This window comes from Pleurodeles waltl, chromosome 5 (assembly GCF_031143425.1).
Source record: "Pleurodeles waltl isolate 20211129_DDA chromosome 5, aPleWal1.hap1.20221129, whole genome shotgun sequence".
NCBI classification, from domain to species: domain Eukaryota; kingdom Metazoa; phylum Chordata; class Amphibia; order Caudata; family Salamandridae; genus Pleurodeles; species Pleurodeles waltl.
Genome location: NC_090444.1, coordinates 1769291084 through 1769310335, shown reverse-complemented (window position 1 = coordinate 1769310335; position 19252 = coordinate 1769291084). Strand labels below are relative to the sequence as shown.

Sequence of the window (19252 nt, the reverse complement as noted above, 5' to 3'; positions counted from 1 at the left end):
CACTTCTCCATTCTGTGGCAGATCTAGAATTGCGCATACGTAGTGCAGAAATCGAGGTAGTGACTGCTCCAGATTTGAGGCTGTGCTTGGCGGAGCTCCGTTGTCGCTACGTGAAGAGGCGACTCGGTTGAGCAACCTTGACTATAGAACCTGCTTTAGCCACCAGCATGCAGACGGTGAGAAACCTGGAAGCAGGCTGACCGAGTTACTCCAGTCGGAGATTCCTAGAACATTGATCGGCACGATCTGTGACACGGCGCATAGTTAATATCCAAGCAGACATTAACAAGGTGTTTGTGCGGTTCTATGAGGAGCTGTACTTTTGCACTCTGAATCCTCTCTGGCTGATATCAGGGGTGTTCCTCCCTCCCATCCTCACTGCAGTTATTAGAAGTGGAACATCCCTTGCAGTTAGAGGAGATACAATTAGCAATCCATCAGGTGCGAGGTAAGACCTCTGGTACAGATGGGTTTCCTGTGGAATGTTACGCGATGTTTCAGGCCACGCTTGCCCCTAAGTTATTAGAGGTCTATCAGGAAGGTCATTAGAGAGGCAGTCTCTGTGAATAACTGCATCAAGCTTTCCTTCATTGTGTGCTTTAATTGCCAAAACCCAGCAAAGACCCATTATTGGTAGGCTCTTATCGCTCATTATCAATTCCCAATATTGATTACAGGGTATTGAGGCAGGTGCTGGCCAATCTACTGCTCCTGATGCTTGATTTCTTGGTAAACCCTGACCAACGGAGATTCATCCCACAGCTGGCATCCTTGTATAACATGGGTTGGCCGACCTCCTGGTGCTGGTCTCTTTAGACTTTAAAAAGGCCTTCAACACTCTTGGGTGGTTCTACCTACTCCAAGTGTTGGAGGCTATGGGGATGGGCCCGGTATTCCTCGCTTGAATTAAACTGCTACACAAGGCACTATGAGCCTGAGTGCGAATGGGACGCATATCTTGCACCAGCTTGCAATAGGAAGGGGAACCCGCCAGAGCTGCTAATTTTCACCCATAATATTTGCATTGGCTAGGGAGTCCCTGGCTGCCTTATTGCGTAATAGGGGCCCTGCATGGGATGTGCGAGTCGGCACTGACTGAAATACAATCCCACTTTTTGCAGATGATGTGCTCTCAACGCCCTGCTGGATCAGTTTGGCTGTCTGGCGGACTTGAGAGTGAACTGGGTCAAATCTTGTATCTTACCTCTAAGTAAGATGGCCCAGAGAGATAAGGAAGCCCTAGAGCCCAGACGACTCCCATGGAGCTTTGAAACCTTCCACTACTTGGGAGTGAACGTGTACCATCAGGACAAGGATCTCATAGACTAGAGCCACTCTAAAGCCCTAACTTCCATACGACGATACTTGACCTTCTGGACACGCCTGCCTTATCTGCCATGGAATGGGCGGTTATTGCTAAAATGTTAGGCCTCCCTAGACCATTATATTTCTTTGAAGCACTGCCAATAATGCCCATTAAGCCCTTTTTTAAGGAATTAAGAGGGCTGATGTCTGACCTCTAGTGAATGGACCAACCCGTAAACGGGCCTCAATTCAACTGCTACAATGTCTGGCAATAGAAGGGGGATTAGGGTACAAGACCTTGAATTATACTTTGCAGCGACAGTTACAGTAGCCCATGAGATGGCTAGTGGGAGACAAAATGAGGGAAGTTGTGTCAATGATGGAATCGTTGGATAACACAGGCTTGCTGGAGTGGCTGTTTACTTCTGGGGGTCCATCAAGATAGACCTGGGAAAACTTGCGCTGGAATAGATACATATGCACCGCAACTCCCGATATGGGTGGTGCCCACTGCAAGAGCACTAATGTGGGTCCATGATCCAGCGACATGGCAGGTAGCTGGAATAGTCTACATGAGTAATTTATACAATGACGGTACCCTGGATGTGTTTCAAAACCCACAAGACCTTTACGGGATGGGAGCAGGCTCCTTCCTCACTAATGCTCTCACGCTGGCCCTTAGGGACTGTAATGTTTACTCACGCATGGCATGGGGCGCAGGGTGATAACACTCTACTTGGTACTGATGGTGGGGGATAGAGGGGGCGGCACTTCGTAGCAAGCCGCACTGGGGTGATTGTTTGGGAACTGAGCTCACTACTAAGCAGTGGGGGATGACAGTGGAGCACGTGAAGCGCGTGTCATGGAACGCTCACTTGAAATTCATGCAGTTTAATTATATCCATCAAATGTACCTCACACCACACAGGCTCCATGTGATGTTCCGGATGGTATCGCCCACCTGCCCCATATATAGACATGGGGGTGCCACATTCCTACATATGGTTTGTGAGTGTGTCATTAGCTTGCCTGTGGACCCAGCTGATGGCCCAAATCTCTGAGGTGGTTGACGTCCCATTGCCATCAGATCCGCTCTTATGTCTTCTGGGAATCACAGAATGCAGCAAACACTCCAAATATGACCTGAGAATGGTTAATCTCATCCTGGTTCTCATTAAGCATCTAGTAGCCATGGTATGAGGGCCGCGCAGCCACTCACAATTAACTTCTGGCTTCAGGCACCACATCAAAGGGCACTAGCCGAGACAGACTCCCTTGCTTCTGACCAACAGGGACGGGTAGGGGAGGAAGCCTCAAGAGTCTGGGACACCTATGTACTGAAGTTTGATAAATTGCACCAGCCTCCTTCCTAAACCATTCTGCTAGATGGGGAGGCATGGCGAGTGGCTCTGAGGGCGACCGCAAATAGGCTACGGATATGACCGCACAAAGCTGCCATCGCCCCTACTTATCATTGCAAGGCCCGTGCGCCTCAGCCTTCTTCTCCCCACCATGCCTCCCGAACCTCGATACCCACAAAACAGGTCTAATATCCCTGCTGGCCCCGCATTCACCACCTTATGTGACCTCCAAACAGTTGTTACTATGGACGTAGTATTGGTTTTACTGTTGCATATTTCTAATGGACAGGATGTTACGCCTCCACTTATAACGTTTGGTTCACTCGCTACTATTCGTGACATTATTTTGTATGCTTCTACTTGCTTCCCTGCATGATTTTTGTTTATAACCATATCGAGCGACTGAAATTTTCAGCAATATACCTATGCCTAGGCCCATCATTTGTGTTTGTTAGGTGTATCTGATTTGCACCATTTGGATGTAATGCTTAAAAACTAATAACGATTTTTTTTTTTTAATTAGGGTATCAGCAAAGGTATTTTGATCTACCTGATTGTATATATCTGTAATGTAGTATATAGTTGTGTGTGCATAATAAATGTGCTTTTCCTTTTTAAAAGAAAAGGCACAGACTGGGCAATCATTTATTGAGTATTGTTGTTGCATACTGGTGGGTTGGGGTTATTTGCTGACACCACCTGCCCTGAGCAGGCCTTGGACTGCTCTGCTTCGCTATTCTGAGAGAGTAAAGCACTACAATGGTATACTCACATACTTCAAAACTGATAACCTGATTTCACACAGTCACTGCATCCATCCAAGAGGTGTTACTCTTGAAATCTTCCTGCTTAAGGACTTCAAGAGGTTACATACTTTTGATTAGATTGTTTTGGATGAATACTGTGTTCCCTCTGCTACCTCACCTCATATTCCTTGGATTACTCTGAATCACTTAAAGGTAAAAGCATCAAGGCCCTGCGAGCTCAGATGAAGCTGAGCTAAACTTACACTAGGTTGTCACTTTTGATACATGTTGCATTATGCAACTGCATCACATTACGGCATAAATCATGTTCCCTTGGAAAGCATGACAAAAAACTACCAAGCTCAACTATGGTGCTGTATACTTGAGAGACAATGTATAGTATTTTAGTTTTAGAACATAAGTTTATTTTTTGGAGAAGTAGTGTGCCTTACATTTTACTAAGGACCACATTACAAATGGGCTTTTAATACTGATTTGGTTGATTTCTGCTAAAATCTATATTACAAAACCTATGGTCTTAATGCATCCAGTTCAGAGCTGGAGGAATTTATCCAAAACAAATGCCCAGAAATACAGAATGTCATACAGAAATCTGTTCGCTAACACACATTTTCACATGCTTTGCCTCGTTGCATATAGCATGTGCAGGGGACAAATTGTGATCCCTTCAGTACTGCAGCATAGATTACCAATATCTCCAATGACTGTAATAATAGGTGTGGTATGGAAGCACCACAGTTACTGTCAGAGACATTATGGAGACTGAAGTAGGAAAAACGAGACCAATAATACGTTTGTGGTGGAACCCAGTCAAAGTTCTCAGTTCTTCCCCCTCCCTCCTTCTTCATCTCAGTGCCTCAGGCGTTCTATACAGTGCTGGCAGTAGTGAAGGTGGTTCATGTAGGTTTACAGGGAGTGTATGTATATTCTTCTCTGAAGTAGTACTTGAAGGTTATTGTTGCATTATCTCAAACGACTGTGGCATTGCCACTTGAGTTTTGCTTTTCCTTCAAGCTATCAGACACATCTTTCACCAATGAAGACTTTCCTAACTCTTGAGGAAGTGTAAACCTTAAACAGAATGATTCCTTGTTTGCAGCAGTTAACTTGATTGAATTAGTATAAATCCTGAGAAAGTTGGGCATTTTGTTTGTGCTTCTTGTGAGATTGCAGACGAAGTTGCTTGAATAGTGGTTGACGTCTCATTGGTTATAGCATCTGGGCAGCTAGCATATTAGATTTCTGGTCAGTGAAACAGAATACGTAACCAAGATCTTGTTTAGTGAACGTAGGATGAGAACTTATTGATACCTTCCAGGTTTAGGTAGTGTCAGATGCCTTGCTGATGATAATGTACATCTTATGAAGAAGTCCATTTGGAAGATTGGAATAGGAGTAGCATTTGAACAGAGTGGGAGAGACAATCCCATATTATTTTTTTGGAGGTCAGACAATTCTTTTTGACATTTACAGTTTTTCTTTCTTGTAAGTACTCATGACCAATGCTACTGTCATGCACGATGCTCTCAGCAGACTTTAGACATCACTTTACAAGTGGATCCTTCAACGGAATGTGATCATCTATTGGCTATGTTCCAGTTCACTAGAACATCAAGTACTCAGTGGTGTTGCTTTACATTTTTTTAACAAAAAGCCCAATAAAGCTTTTCTTTTTTGAAATTCTGTTTTTCTCTGTCTCAGTACTCATCATGACTGACCAGTTTTTCCCAACACTGTGGATTAGAGCTTAGTGGGGATCTTAACTTAGTTTCAGCTTTGTAAATTGCTCCATCCTTGATTCTTTTTTTGCACAGGTGGGCTATACCTTACTCTAGCAAAGTTTTCCTGGCTGAGATAGCTGCGGTCTAGGAATAAGTGTTTTGCAGGCCCAGTCGTGGATTAGTTTCATGCAATGTTTCTAAAGGCACAGTGACTTGAGAATAAAGCAGTCTTTGCTTATGAAAGTGGAAACTGAATTTCATCATAACCAGTCAGAACAGTCCCCGGCTCCTTGCAAGGTGGAAGAAGTGCTACCTATGGTGGATCCAGAAAGGGCTCCAAGTCATTATGTAAATATTTCTAATCTTTCCATCTTTGACAGATAGTTGTTCTGGCTTTTGAAAGCACCTCTAAAGATGTATTTGCTAAGAAACAGGCACTGTTATTTTGGTTAGTGTCATATGTCAGTGCTTATTTCTTGAGGCAGTTGCGCTGGCGAAAATTTTTATCTGTAACAAAATCTCTTACATTACTCATTATTGCAACTTTCACATTACAACATTTAAATTCATAGCAGACACCCAAATCAATCAATCAGAATTTGTAGAGCACACTACTCACCCGTATGGGTCCTAAGGCACTGGGGTGGAGGGGGGAAGGAGGTGTTGGTCCTCTGTGCTTCAGTCAAAGAGCCAGGTCTTAAGTTCCTTCCTGAATTGAGGTAACAATGGTTACTGCCTGAGGTGAAGAGGCAAAGTGTCCCAGCTCTTTGCCACGAGGTAGGCGAAGGATCTCCTCCGGCCGAGATCTTCCATATGGGGGGTACGGTGAATAGTGCATGTTGAGCGGAGCCGAGAGGTCTAGCAGGGGATTAGAAGGTGATGTAGTGGTTAAGGTAGGTGAGTCCTAGTTGGTAGAGACCCTTATATGCATGGACAAGGAGTTTGAAGTTGATCCTTTTCTCGACGGGGAGCCAGTGGAGGTCTCTTAGGTATCTGGTGATGTGTTCGCAGTGGGAGACATCCAGGATGAGTCTGGCGGAGGCGTTTTGGATGTGCTGCAGTTTCTTCGTTGTAGGTGGTGCCAGCATAGAGGGTGTTGCCGTAGTCAAGTCTGCTAGTGACCAGGGCGTGGGTTACCGTCTTGCGGCAGTCATTTGGGATCCATTTGAAGATCTTCCAGAGAAGTCCTAGTTGTGTGGATACAGGAGAATGTGACAGAGTTGATTTGGCGCATCATGGTGAGCGATGAATCTCGGATGAAACCGAGGTTGCATGCATGGTTTGTAGGGGTGGGGGTGCTGAGAGTAGCAGGCAACCAGGAGTCGACCCAGGCTGATGTGGAGGGTCGCAGGATGAGGATCTCGGTCTTGTCACAGTTGAGCTTGAGGCAGCTCTCCTTCATCCAGGCAGCGACGTCCTCCATCCCGTTGTGGAAATTCTTCTTGGCAGCTGTGTGGTTTTCAGTCAGTAAGATGATCAGCTGGGTGTCTTCGGCATAGGAGACTGTGTTCAATCCGTGGTTGCTAACGATAGACGCAAATTATAATCTAAAGATACAGAAATGCTTGTGGCCAAATTCAAGGAACATAGACCCATGAACTGGAAAAAGGTGGCAGGATCAGTTTCCTTGTCAACAATCCTTGATTTCCATATCTGCCCTACACACCAAATCACCTTCCACATCAATAAGATAATAAAAGCATAGCCCCAGAGCAGGTCAGATTACTCTTTGTGGTGCATTATAGTTCCCCTGAGCCATGAGATTTTTCTTTCTTGATTTGCTCCTGTCTTTGCTCCTCTCATAATCCTTCATCATCTGAACCTAAGTTTGAAGAAACACTAGCCGCAGACCCTTTTCAGTGAACTTGTCTCTGATCATTGAAACACACACTGTACTCCACCTCCGTGGCACGGCAAATCTCTTGCCCTGAACGTCTCTCTGACTCTTTTTTGACACTTATCACTTTGAACCCTCCACCTTCTTCAGCCCCAAACTAAAAATAACAATCACCAGACTTCATTCCTTCATACATTGACCAAATCCATCAGACTTAGTTCCATTCCTTCACTAGACCTAGTCTACCTAACTCTGGGGATGCCTTCCCTCAGCCTTAGATTCTCCCTACTGCTTCATACTTTCTCTCATCTCCTTGGTCCAGCTCCATCATTTGACACTTAAAGATCCGAAGGTGACATTCTCTGTCAAATTGAGTACTTTAAAATCCCTAAGCTTAAGCATCTGAAGGTCTACCTATAGGCCCACCAGAAAGCCCCTCTCTCTGCTGTCAGCTCACTACACAACTATGTGCAGTCTTGTTCTTTTACTACTTCTCCTCAGATGTTACTCTCATAAGCAAAACAATTAACTCACTTTCTTTTTTCCCCCCACTGCATTGGCCCTCTACAAACATAGCTGAGTTTATTTATTGTTATAACAAAGACAGTTTGTGATCCATCTACCCCATTCAGTCCCAAAACCATTACACGTTTAGCTCTATCCTGCCTCACAATTCTTTTAAACTATTATCACCTCTCCTGTACCTATCCTCCACAACAAGTATCAAAATTAGATTTTCATATATAATATATGTTTACATAAACCATTGGCAGATCACATTGTGAATGGAGACATGATTAACCAGGACATGGAAGGCTGGGGTATTCTCCTTAACTATAGATTATTCTAAGGCCTCCAGTATTTGTAAATATCACAGCATATCTTTGTGAAATAGGGTTAAATAGATTAATTTGCACAAATGTCTCTTACATTATCTAACCCTAACACAGTTTCCTGTTAATGTGTCTTTTGCTTGTGGTTCTACAGAAGTGTTGACAATGTGATTTCTTTTTTTCAGGTGACTCATTTCCTGACTGGTACTGGATAGTTTTGGACGGTCCCGTGGATACCATATGGGTTGAGAATTTGAACACCGTGCTTGATGACACCAGAACACTTTGCCTTGCTAGTAGTGAGAGAATCCGCTTGCCACAGGGAATGCGAATGATATTTGAGGTGGACAGTCTAGCCCAAGCCAGCCCTGCTACCATCAGCAGGTGTGCTATGGTGTACATGGTAAGTTTCCTGGGTGAATATTACACTTCTAACCAAGATTATTTTTTTAGCTCTTGAATCTTGATAAAGCAATGGCCCTTCTGCAGGAAAAAAACAAATTGCTTAAAAGAAGTGAATATAATTTGAATACATCTATTAATAAGGTATAAATTTCACTTTATTTTTTTAATATATTAGTTATACATGTTTATCTGGGATAGGTTTTTTGAGTGTTTACCCAACATGAGGGAATCTGAAATATTACCATGAAACATATGATGCAAATCTTCAGCAACTGTTGTGCTGGTAGCATGAAAACAGAAACACAGCCATCTACACTTTCAGGACCTCCGTTTTTCACTTGGACATCATCCCTTCTCATTTCCCTTCAGATAGTAACTCCTTCCATGCTCTCACATTAACCACACATAATTGCTCCTTGCTTTACCCGTGAATGGCCAGTGCATTTGACATATAATAGCCTTTTAGTCTCTCTTGGTCCTCTGGTAGATCCACCCATCTCATTTGCATTGTGTTCCTGGTAAAATGGTAGGATCTTTTCCAGAACCTGAGGGCTAAGACATTATAAGTTCATTGTCCCAAATAGGGAGTTAACAAAACATTTTATGCATACCCTTTAGAGGGAGGTTTTAAATACGATCCTTATAAAATATCACTTGCATTTTGTTTTGGATCTTTTTTTAATTCCTGTTCAGCACAACCAACTTCTCCCGACCATGGTGAGTCTAGCTGCATTTATTTTTTTATAGTGACGCCTGATTTATTCCTGCTAATTACGGATTTTTCATTTGTGAGCAATGGTATAGTTCACTTGTAAGTGACACTGGGAGTGGAATTTGAAAAAGCCCTACGAAGAACCTTTTCACCCAGTTTTGGTGTGAGGAGGAAATGGGAGAAGGTACATGGGAAGAAACTCCTGGGTGACTTCCTACAGGGTGAGGAGCTGGCAATTTCCACCTGTTTGTCCTTAGAAGCTGATCCAGAACAAATCATGTCTGGGTTTACCTCAATCTGTGTTAAGGTATCCATGTTATTAGTTGCTAAAAAGGATAAGCGGGGTAATTAAGGTTGTAGCTGGTTTGATAAGGCATGAAATTTGCAGAAAGCACTCAGGTCCATTCCGAGGGATAAGGCGCAGGTTAAGCATCAAGGAAACTATATAAAGAAACCCTAGCTTCAAGAAAACTTGATATTCAGAAGTCAGCTTGGGATGATTTATAATCAGCACTAAAATTGAGGGACCAGTGGCGCTTTTGCGAAATAGTCAATTGCCCTTTGTTTTCAGTTCAGATGTCACCAAACATTGAGGCTGTCTTTACAAGGCTGCAGTCTGATAGTCACGGACCCGGCGGTAAAGACCGCCGAGTACAAGTTGTGGGGTTTGGCTGATTCGTCGCACCGACGCGGCCGGCGGTAGGCCTCAGGCTGCCAGCCGTATTACGAGGCAGCATACTGCCATGCTTTTCGTGGCAGTCGCCCCCCACGAAAAGCATGGCGGTCTCGCACCTGGCGACAGGAATCCCCATTCCTGTCACTGACACATACACACACATGTTCACACACCCCCATGCGCCTCCCCCTCTCATCAGCATACATGCACACACCCCACCCTCCAAATTCACACTTGTGCACCCACCCCCGTCCCCACTCCTTCCACACACATGCACAATCCCCCACCACCACCTTCATCCACACTCATCCACACACCCCCTCTTCATCCACACACATGCACACACCCACACGCCCTCCACGCACACATACATGCACTCACGCACACCCATTCAGGCACACATACATGCACACACCACACACATGCACCCAACACCTCCCACAACCCTCCTTTCGGATGATCAACTCACCTTTTCTGGTGAGGTGGTCGTCCGAAAGGGGATGGGTCCACCGCCAGCACTGCACCGCCGTACAGGACTCCCCACCCCATTTTACATATCATAATATGATGGGCAGAGTCTTGTTGGCGTGGCGGTGCTGGTGGTGGAACTGCCTGGCGGAGTCGGATTTCCACCCTTAAACGGGCGGAAGTCCTTTCAGTTCTTGTAATAGGGCGGTCAGCAGACCGCTAACACTGGCGATCTGCTGGCTGCAGCGTATTTGACAGTCTTCATAAAAGACTGCCGAAGTCGTAATGAGGGCCTGAATGTGTGATCTCAGTGGGAGTCCTGGGTTGTGCATTTTGGAAAGTTGTTTTGTCATGGAAACGGACTGGAGAGGAGTGGCATGGAGTGGCTCTGTCTGTTCAACATCCTGTGATTCTAAGCAGATCACTTAATCTCCCTGTACCTGAAAATACAGAAAGTTGACCTATTGCTCTATACTAAATGGCAATAAAAAACAAAACACCAGAAAGAATCCTTCTAGGATATTTTTATGAGCTGGACGTGATCACAGGCTCGCAGTGTGCAACACACTCTAAAACAGAAACAGGAGTCTCACCCCAGGTCTGGAAGTGTCAAAGCATGGTAGCAGTAAGCTTCTAGCGACAGCAAGACTATCCTGTCCTGTCAGGTCCTACCATTGGCAATAAGGGATGCACATACAACAGACCTTTCCATTCAAGGAATCATCAGAGGCTCTGCAAATACCCAGGCCAGAGTTATTTTACACAATGCTAGAAGCAAAGATTCTGACTAAAGCAGGTGCTTATTGTTTTTACAGCACTCTCAGTTTTATTGTGACAGAAGCACTGGCAAAGCAAGTAGCTCTTGTAACAGAGGTAAACATAGGCACAAGTGCACGTTTACATACAAATATTGGTATGCATATGTTTGCATGCATTAGCACATTAAAGCAAGACCTATTGCCTTTGTCCTCGCTTGTGTACAATACGCAACACATAATTAATACAGAAATAAATATCATAAACAAAGTTGGTATTGGGGAAATCTGCAAATTTACATATATCTGCAAAATGATACTGTGAATCTAGTCTGCTGTGCCCCTCACTGTGAGCACGCACTTGTGAATAACAAAAGCAACATATATTGGTAGTGGGACAGTTATAAATAATGGGTTGTTCCTAACAAGACGTTCAATTTGACATCCTAAACCAAAAGAGCAAAGCTTGGGTTGTCTGTAATAGCTGGAATCCCAAGGTTCAAAATTACATTGTCAGTGATATCTGTAATATTATGTAGTGTTTGTGCCTTTGCAGGATGATTTCATGGTTTCTGTGTACAAGGGCAGTTGAGTCAGGTGGGGACCGTACGCAGAAAAGTCCTTCACCCCTCTTCTCCCACCTCACTCAGGCTCCCACTCCTAAGTATTGTATATACATCCTGACATTCTTCTCCAACTCCCTCAGCAACCCCACTCCATAAACTGTAAACCTACTTGGCTTTCTGCAATCCCCTCATTTGATCATCTCTCTCTAACCCTGTGCCGGCTTTCTCTGGCAGATCGAGAGCAGGCCCTAAGCTGGCACGGACTATGTAGAACTACTGCTGATCAGGGAGAGAAATCCTCCATCTCCTGCTGGTCTACATTGACCCCAGCTAAGCAGGGGAGATGTTGGTTGACTGGGCCACTGCATCACCTGCCATTCCATCTTGGGGGTATCTAAGCAAGGAAAGGTAAAGTGATGAAAACAATGGTATGGAACGTATTATTCCACGACGATCATTAGGACCCTAAGGATCCAGGCCAGCAGGCAGCAAATCAAGATTTGCTCCTTCTAATCCTCTCACAGGTCTCTGGATATTTGGCTAACCAGTTGTGAAGGTTTTGGTAATCCTTTTATACGTCAGAGATCAGATATTGAAATTGGACTAGTAAATAAAGTATGTTTTTTCTTAGTGTGTCCTTGTTTATGGTCTTTCATTGGGAACTGCTGGTTAAACAGCCCAGACATCAGCAAAGGCTGTTTAGCAGCTGACTTGCCAAAGTGAATCCTTTCACAACATTTGATGTTATTATTCTCTTCTGTAGTTTATGGTCTCTCATAGGAAGGAAGAAAGGAAGTGTAAGGGGATGTAGGCGTTTCCAAAATCCCTTGCATTGCTTGAGATGGACATAGATTCCGAGTACATGTGTTTCTGACTCCTAAGTTCCTTTTTCATCCCTCCTAGGATTCAGATTAGGGTTCAACTTTGTCTAGTCGTGTTCTCTTGGCATTGCCTTTATCTCCAAATGGAGGTCTTCTACTCATAGTAAATCTTTATTTTACTTTCAAATGAAAGTTCCTTTCTGATGTAGGGCAACAGGGAATGGCTGTGGTCTTTCGGCCCCTTATTCTTGGTTTGATAGAATGGGTAGCAATCTAATTATTAACATGAATTCACCTCAATCATATGGACAGTGGGATTCTAGAGGAAGGGATGTTTTCACACTAGCCGTTGTCTTTCTAGTTGAACTTCCCTTTGGACAGCATAGGACCCCTTGTACACCCCTTCCATTGCTGCCAAGTCTGTGTGTGGTCCACAAGTCAAATTGTAAGCGCTGCACATCACAATGGATTTTGCAGTTCCTATTGGAAATTAACTGTAACCTTGAATGCAAGGGAGTATAATTTTAAATTGGGTGTCCTTGTCTGAGTCACATTGTTGTGTTGTATTTTGCAACTGGCTAATGGCATCTCGTACACCACTCTAATAATCATACCACTACCCAGTATTTTAGCATTATTGTAGCACTGCATGTAATTAAACTAGCTTCTTTTCCACAGGATCCTGTTGATCTAGGTTGGCAGCCCTATATGAGAACTTGGATCTCACGTGTTTCTACAAAGATAACTTCTGCTGGAGCACAATTTCTTCACACTTTATTTGCTAAAAGTATGGAAGAAGGACTGAACTTTGTACATAGACATCGGAAGATGCAGCCTTTGCCAGCACAGGAGATTGGAATTGTAATGAATCTGTGCAGAATTCTGGATGCGTTCTTTGACTTCATCAGCAGGAATGGGGGCTTCGGTGAGAGTAAGTAGCAACATTTTACAGTACGCTGGAAAAAATACATTACTTCATATTAGGAAATGTATTTGGCTACACTGTTAATTTGCAACAAAATATAAACTGAGTTAGAAGCTCAGAATAGCCAAGCACCCCAGTGCTTTCATGCCATATTTCCACTTTCATTATACTTGCACCATGATCATATACGAAAACAGTTTTTACTAAAAGAAACGCTTTAGATTTTGTAGCAAAAGGCACGTTTTTCTCATGGTCTCCCCTGATTTTTTGCTATTATGGGACGTGATATGATGTTGTGTTTGGACTCCAAGAACTGGGAGACTGCTGAATATCTCCTAGTGCATATGCACCCACCATTAAACGAGGCGCAACATTAGCTAACGCCAACTTGCATGTAAGACTAATATGTGAGGCCACAGTTATATTGCACATAAACGTCAACAGTGCCATACAAGTCAGATATCACATGTACGTTTCACTCACATCAGAGCATCTAAAGTATGGCATAAAAGCTGCCTTTGCAAAACTTACCTGTTGGAAGCAGATGATACAGAAAGCAAACATCAAAGTAAACCTTTTTGACATGACAAAAAGTCTATGGCCAGTCTAGCGTAGAGGCCCACAAGGCATTGGTACAACATGTGGAAAAGTTAGACAACCCAATTATTGGAATTCATCTGTACCTTCAGTGACAATATTCAATGTGCTATTTCATTGGGTAGGCTACAATGGCTTTTCCCCTTTAAAAAGAGCTACAAGAATAAAGTCATATTTTTGGTCTGCTTTATGTAATTTGACATGGTATCTTGGTGTTTTGCTAGGTTGGCCATCACTGAACCAAGCAGGTTGAGGTCAGTTCTGTAATCATTGCTCTGAAAGTACCCTAAAGAAAGAATTGCAGCACCAAAGGAACACAGTCTGTTCTCATGTTCATGTGTTCAGTCTTTTTTTAATTTTTTTATATATTTATTGGTATTCTGTCAACAAATAAGGACTAAACAACTTATCCCGCATTATCCCCCATTTGCCCCTTCCCCCTGTGTCCGCTCCAGTTCTTTTTGTTATTTTTAACTTCCCCTCTGGCCTTTGTCATTAACAATCCCACCTAGTCTCTGCATGACACATTTTGAGCCTGTGTATGTGTCACTGGGCTGTTCCTCTGCCACATCTGATTCTTCTGATGATGCACTCTGTTCCCTGGAGCCATGTTGTGGGTTTTTCAAGCGGTCGAGTAGGTGGTCCCATCCCCGGGTCCCATCCACACTCACTACCCCCTTTGCCACTTCCTGGTGTAGGACCTCTCACTCTGCCTCAGCCCATTTGACTAGTGTGTCTCTCCACCTTGATGTCTGTGGGCCCCTTGGGTCTTTCCAATGCATTATAATCTCCCTTTTCGTGAGTATCAATGCTAGATCTATGTATTTATTCATGATTTTTTTCAGGTGGAGTCTGGGGAAGCCCCCCAGTAATGTCACTGTTGGGGTGGGCGGGAGCCTTCTACCTGATACTATTGTGATGTTATTTAATATCTCTTCCCAGTATTGTTTCACTACTATGCACTTCCAGAGAATGTGTATTAGGTCAGCTTCTTGTTCCGTGCACCGAAGGCATGCACGGTTTGCATTATGATTCATTGATGCTACTTTTACGGGGCTTAGGTATGCTCTGTGAAATATGTACAGATTAATCAGCTTGAAGCAGGCGTTTCTGGAGACTTTATAGATGTGTGTTGTAATTTTCCCCCATAGTAAATCGTCTGTGTGTTCCTCAGTGTCAGCTTGCCATTGGGTCCTCAGCTTGTCTAGGGGGTGTAGTGTATCTCTTTGTAATGTTTTGTAAAGTGTTGATATCACTTTCTTATCTCCTCCAATTGTGCAGATACTATGGCATCCAGCGTGTGTGGGGGGTTCCTTTGAACCTTGTTTCCAGTGTCTTTGTATTAGTGCTATGAGTGCTCTGTGCGTAAGGAACAGCCCTGCCGGGATTCCATGGTGAGTCATTAGGTCTCCATCTGTTATCAGTTCCCCGTCTCTAAAAAGGTCCCCCATTAAGGTAACACCAGACACCCCCAGTTTTATAATTCCCATAATGTTACTGCCCCCAGGTAGTGCGGTTAGGCTGTCAAGGGGAGGTTCGGTGAGTATGGGAGTGTGGTTCGTGTGCTCTGCAAGCTGCGTTTCCAGCAGTGCTTCAGTACTTGAGACTCTAATGAACCTGTCCCACGCTTCCCACCTGGCGTGAGAAGTACCCCCAAAATGGCTGTAGCTGGGAGCTCCTCTGCGTGTGTCTCCGGCCCATTAAGGAAGGCTGTGTGCCATTTCCTAGCTAACCATTAAAGCTGCCCCGCCAAATAGTATAATTCCATATCTGGGGCTGCTAGCCCCCCTTCTGTTGTAGGTCTTTGGAGTTTGTGTAAGGCCAGTCTATGACGTTCCGCCCCCATATAAAGCTAGTAAGGATAGAGTCGATCTCTCTGAAGATTGGGCGGGGGATTATTACAGGCAAGGTCGAGAAGCCCTTGGCAGGGCCACCGTCTTCACCAGTGCCACCCGGCCTGTCACTGATAGGGGCAGTGTCTTCCAGAATTGGGCATCAGTTCTCAACTTCCGAATCGCCTTGCTCACGTTGCCCTCCAATAAATCTCCCATGTCATGGTATATGTTAACACCCAAGTAATGAAACGTGGTCTGGGACCAGCCCAGGCCTCGTCCTTTTAGGACCTGAGGTGCTCCTTGTTGTAGTAGGTAAAGGAGGGATTTCTGCCAGTTTTTGTGGAGTCCCTACATGTCGCCAAACTGCTCCAGCAGAGCCATTGCTCCCGGTAGTTCCGCGTTGGGGTCCCTGAGGAATATAAACATGTTGTCTGTGTGCAGTGCAATTTTGTGTGTCTGCTTCCCTATGGTGAGTCCCCCATAGTGCCTCCCAGTTCTAGCCATCTGCGCCAGTGGCTCCATTGCAGTAGCAAAGAGCAAGGGCGATAGTGAGCATCCCTGTCTTGTGCCCCTTCCCATTTTATACAATCTCAATATTGTTTTGCCCGTACGGACTCGTGCTGTGGGGGTTGAGTAGAGTAGCTTCGTCCATTTGAGGAACCCCGGGCCAAGACCCATCTGCTGCATTACTGTTTCTAAGTAATCCCATCGGAAGCTATTGAATGCTTTTTCGATATCTACCACTATCACAGCTGCTGTATTAAGGGTTGGGGAGCTCGATTGCATTATTTTAATTAGTCTCCTAATATTAGTAGCAGTGCTACGATTCGGAATGAAGCCTGTTTGGTTACTATGGATCAATTGTTCCATATAGGGCAATAATCTTGTGGCAAGGGTACGACTCAGTATTTTATAGTCCATGTTAAGCATGGATAGTGGGTGGTAGGAATGTACATCTGTTGGCGGGCGCCCCTGCTTAGGCAAGGGGACCACAATGGCTTTGTTTGTGGATGGAGGTAGACTTCCACTCTCAAGCGCCTCTTTGTAAAGGTCACTCAATTGCGGTGCTAGGAGATCTACGTATGCTTTATAAAATTCTACCGGTAGTCCGTCTGCCCCGGGTACCTTCCCTCTAGCCATCGCCTCCACTGCCGACGTCACCTCCCGAGGAGTTATCAATCCCCCCAGTGTCTGTTGGTCATCCCTGCCCAGAGTGGAAAGCTGGGTGTTTACAAGGCTGCGCAACTGTTCGGGCCTCAGGGGTGCTGTCGGAGGGGCGTACAGAGTTGAGTAATATTCAGTGAAGCACGTATTAATCTTGCCCTGACCGCATAATCTCCCTCCTACTGGGTCCACCAACTCCATCAGCAGTGATTGCTGTCTTGGCGGAGCAGCGATCCAGGCCAGCAATGCCCGTGCTCTATCTCGTTCTGCGTGCTGTCTGGGAGTGTATTTCTTATAGTCAAAGCATCTAAGATTTTCCAAAGCCTCCGCTATTTTATTCCTAGTCTCAGATATGTTCGGGGCAAGTTCTGGGTTGTCTGGTCTGTTACGTTCAAGGGTTCTCGGTTCTGATTCGTATTTGTCAATTTCTCCCTCTAAGGATTTCCTGACCCCCATTACCCCTGTTATGCAGAGACCCCTTACAGGCACTTTAAATGCTTCCCACTCTTGGGTTCGGGAGGATGCGGAGCCCTGGTTGTGCTCAAAGTATTCTTTGATTGTGTCTCTAATGTTTTGACGGAAGGCACTATCTTCTAGTGTTTCGGCACTGAGCCTCCAATCTGGTATCTGGGGACGTTCTCTTTTCCAATCTAATACAAGCAGTAACAGGTTGTGGTTGGATATGGTACGGCAGAGATATTCTGCACTGTGTACTGTACAGTTCACGTCAGGGGATGTTAAAAAAGTGTCCAGGCGGACATGCAGGTCATGCATGGGCGAGTAGAAAGAGTAGTCCCTCTCTTGTGGGTGGAGGTGCCTCCAGGAGTCTATCAGGCCCCAGTCCCTTTGCCAATCTGTGAAACCTTTGGCTGTCTTGATTATAGAGGAGTGCGCTAGAGGCGGGTGGGATCTATTCATCTCGGTGTTTGCAATACAATTAAAGTCACCTCCCACAATTGTGGCCTGAGTTAAATGTGATCCCCACTTATGTGAGAGTGCGTTTAGAAAGATGTTTTGGTCTTGGTTAGGGGCCTAGATACCCCCTAGGTTGACATCCCGCCCTCCAGGTGCCCTGTCACTAGTACATATCGTCCCTCCCTATCTATAAATTTGTTCGTTTTTTGGAATGGGACCCCAGGGCGGACTAACAGCAGGACCCCGTACATAAGCTGAGTATTCTGTGGAGTACACCTGTCCTCTCCATCTTTTCGATAGTTCGGTGACCTATGAGATGTGTTTCTTGTAGGATTGCTATGTGTATGCCTCGCCTTTTGAGCTGGTTGTATACTTTAGAATGCTTGTTTATGCTATTCAGTCCTCTGACGTTCCAGGTGAGTAGCTTATAGTCTAACGCCCTATCCGTAATCTATGGGCGGGGGGGGTGATATGTGGGTTCTGACAGGTGTCCATTTCGAATAGGACAGTAGTCAGGGGTTTGGCCAGGGGGATATGTAGCCTGGAGCTGGGTCACATATACTAAGCTTATTAACTACTAACAAAACAATTGTCTTCATTTCCAAACTACCTCTCCCCAGGACTGGATTTCCAACTTTCCCCGTCCAAACCTTCCCCAACTGGAAAAACATTATATGTATGGGGGCTGAGGCGAGATCCGTGTGCTTAACCCATTGGCCCCCTTCCATCCCTGGTTCGCCCAGTGATAGGCCCCTCACCCCAGCTCCCCAGTGTTACTTGCAGTTCTGGATAGCGGCGACGCCACGCATCCGGCCAGCCTGCAGTCTAGTTTCGTTGTGTGTTTACTTTCCCGGGATCCAGCGAGTTTCACAATCCTGTGACTGCCGGGATGTCCCGCAGTGTTCCTGGTCTGGTGTATTCTTTCTCACTTGGTTTTCCCCGGGGCATGTGGTGGAGTCATCTGTTTCTCAGATGATTTTGTCAGATGTTCCGGGGGTGATTCATGGCAGGTTCTCCGTCGCATCTAGTGATGAGCAGGAGGCACCATCGGATAATGATTCCTGGTCTGACTGAAAGTCGGGTGGGGGTGCGGAGCCCTCTTTTTCCAGGGCTACTACCGCCTCTTCCCTTTCCTGCAGTGCCTGACTGCGCGGCGGAGCCGCTCTCGTGAGGCATCTCCCCTTTTTCCCATGTGGTTCCTTTTGCGAATTTGTGGATCTTTTCTGGCTTTCTTTCCCAGCCATCCCCAGAGTGTCCAGCCATTCTTGCGCTTGTTGCGGCGAGGTGAAGAAGAGGGTGTTGTTATTTGTGATAATTTTTAGTTTGGCCGGGAACATCATGGCATAGCGTATGGACCTTTCTCTGAGTCGCCGTTTGATTTCTATAAAGGTGGCTCTCTGTTTTTGGGTATCCCTTGTGAAATCCGGTAAGACCATTACCGTCTGATCACCCATCATGATTTCCCTTTTTTTCCTTGCTTGGGATAGGCTAAAGTCTTTGTCTTTAAAGTGTAACAGTTTCGCTATAACCGGGTGTGGCCTAGCCCCCGGGGGGGGCCCTGGCCGGTACTCTGTGGGCTCTCTCTATTG

At 45.2% G+C, this 19252-nt stretch overlaps 1 protein-coding gene across 1 annotated transcript in view; it reads left to right on the top strand.

Annotated features, from left to right (window-relative positions):
- Nucleotides 1–19252, top strand: part of DNAH14 (dynein axonemal heavy chain 14) — a 923784-nt gene that overhangs the window by 403719 nt on the left and 500813 nt on the right. The window contains exons 40-41 of the mRNA XM_069236199.1: nt 8010–8227; nt 12906–13158. Coding sequence (XP_069092300.1) covers nt 8010–8227; nt 12906–13158 — 471 coding nt within the window. The remainder of the gene's footprint in view (nt 1–8009; nt 8228–12905; nt 13159–19252) is intronic.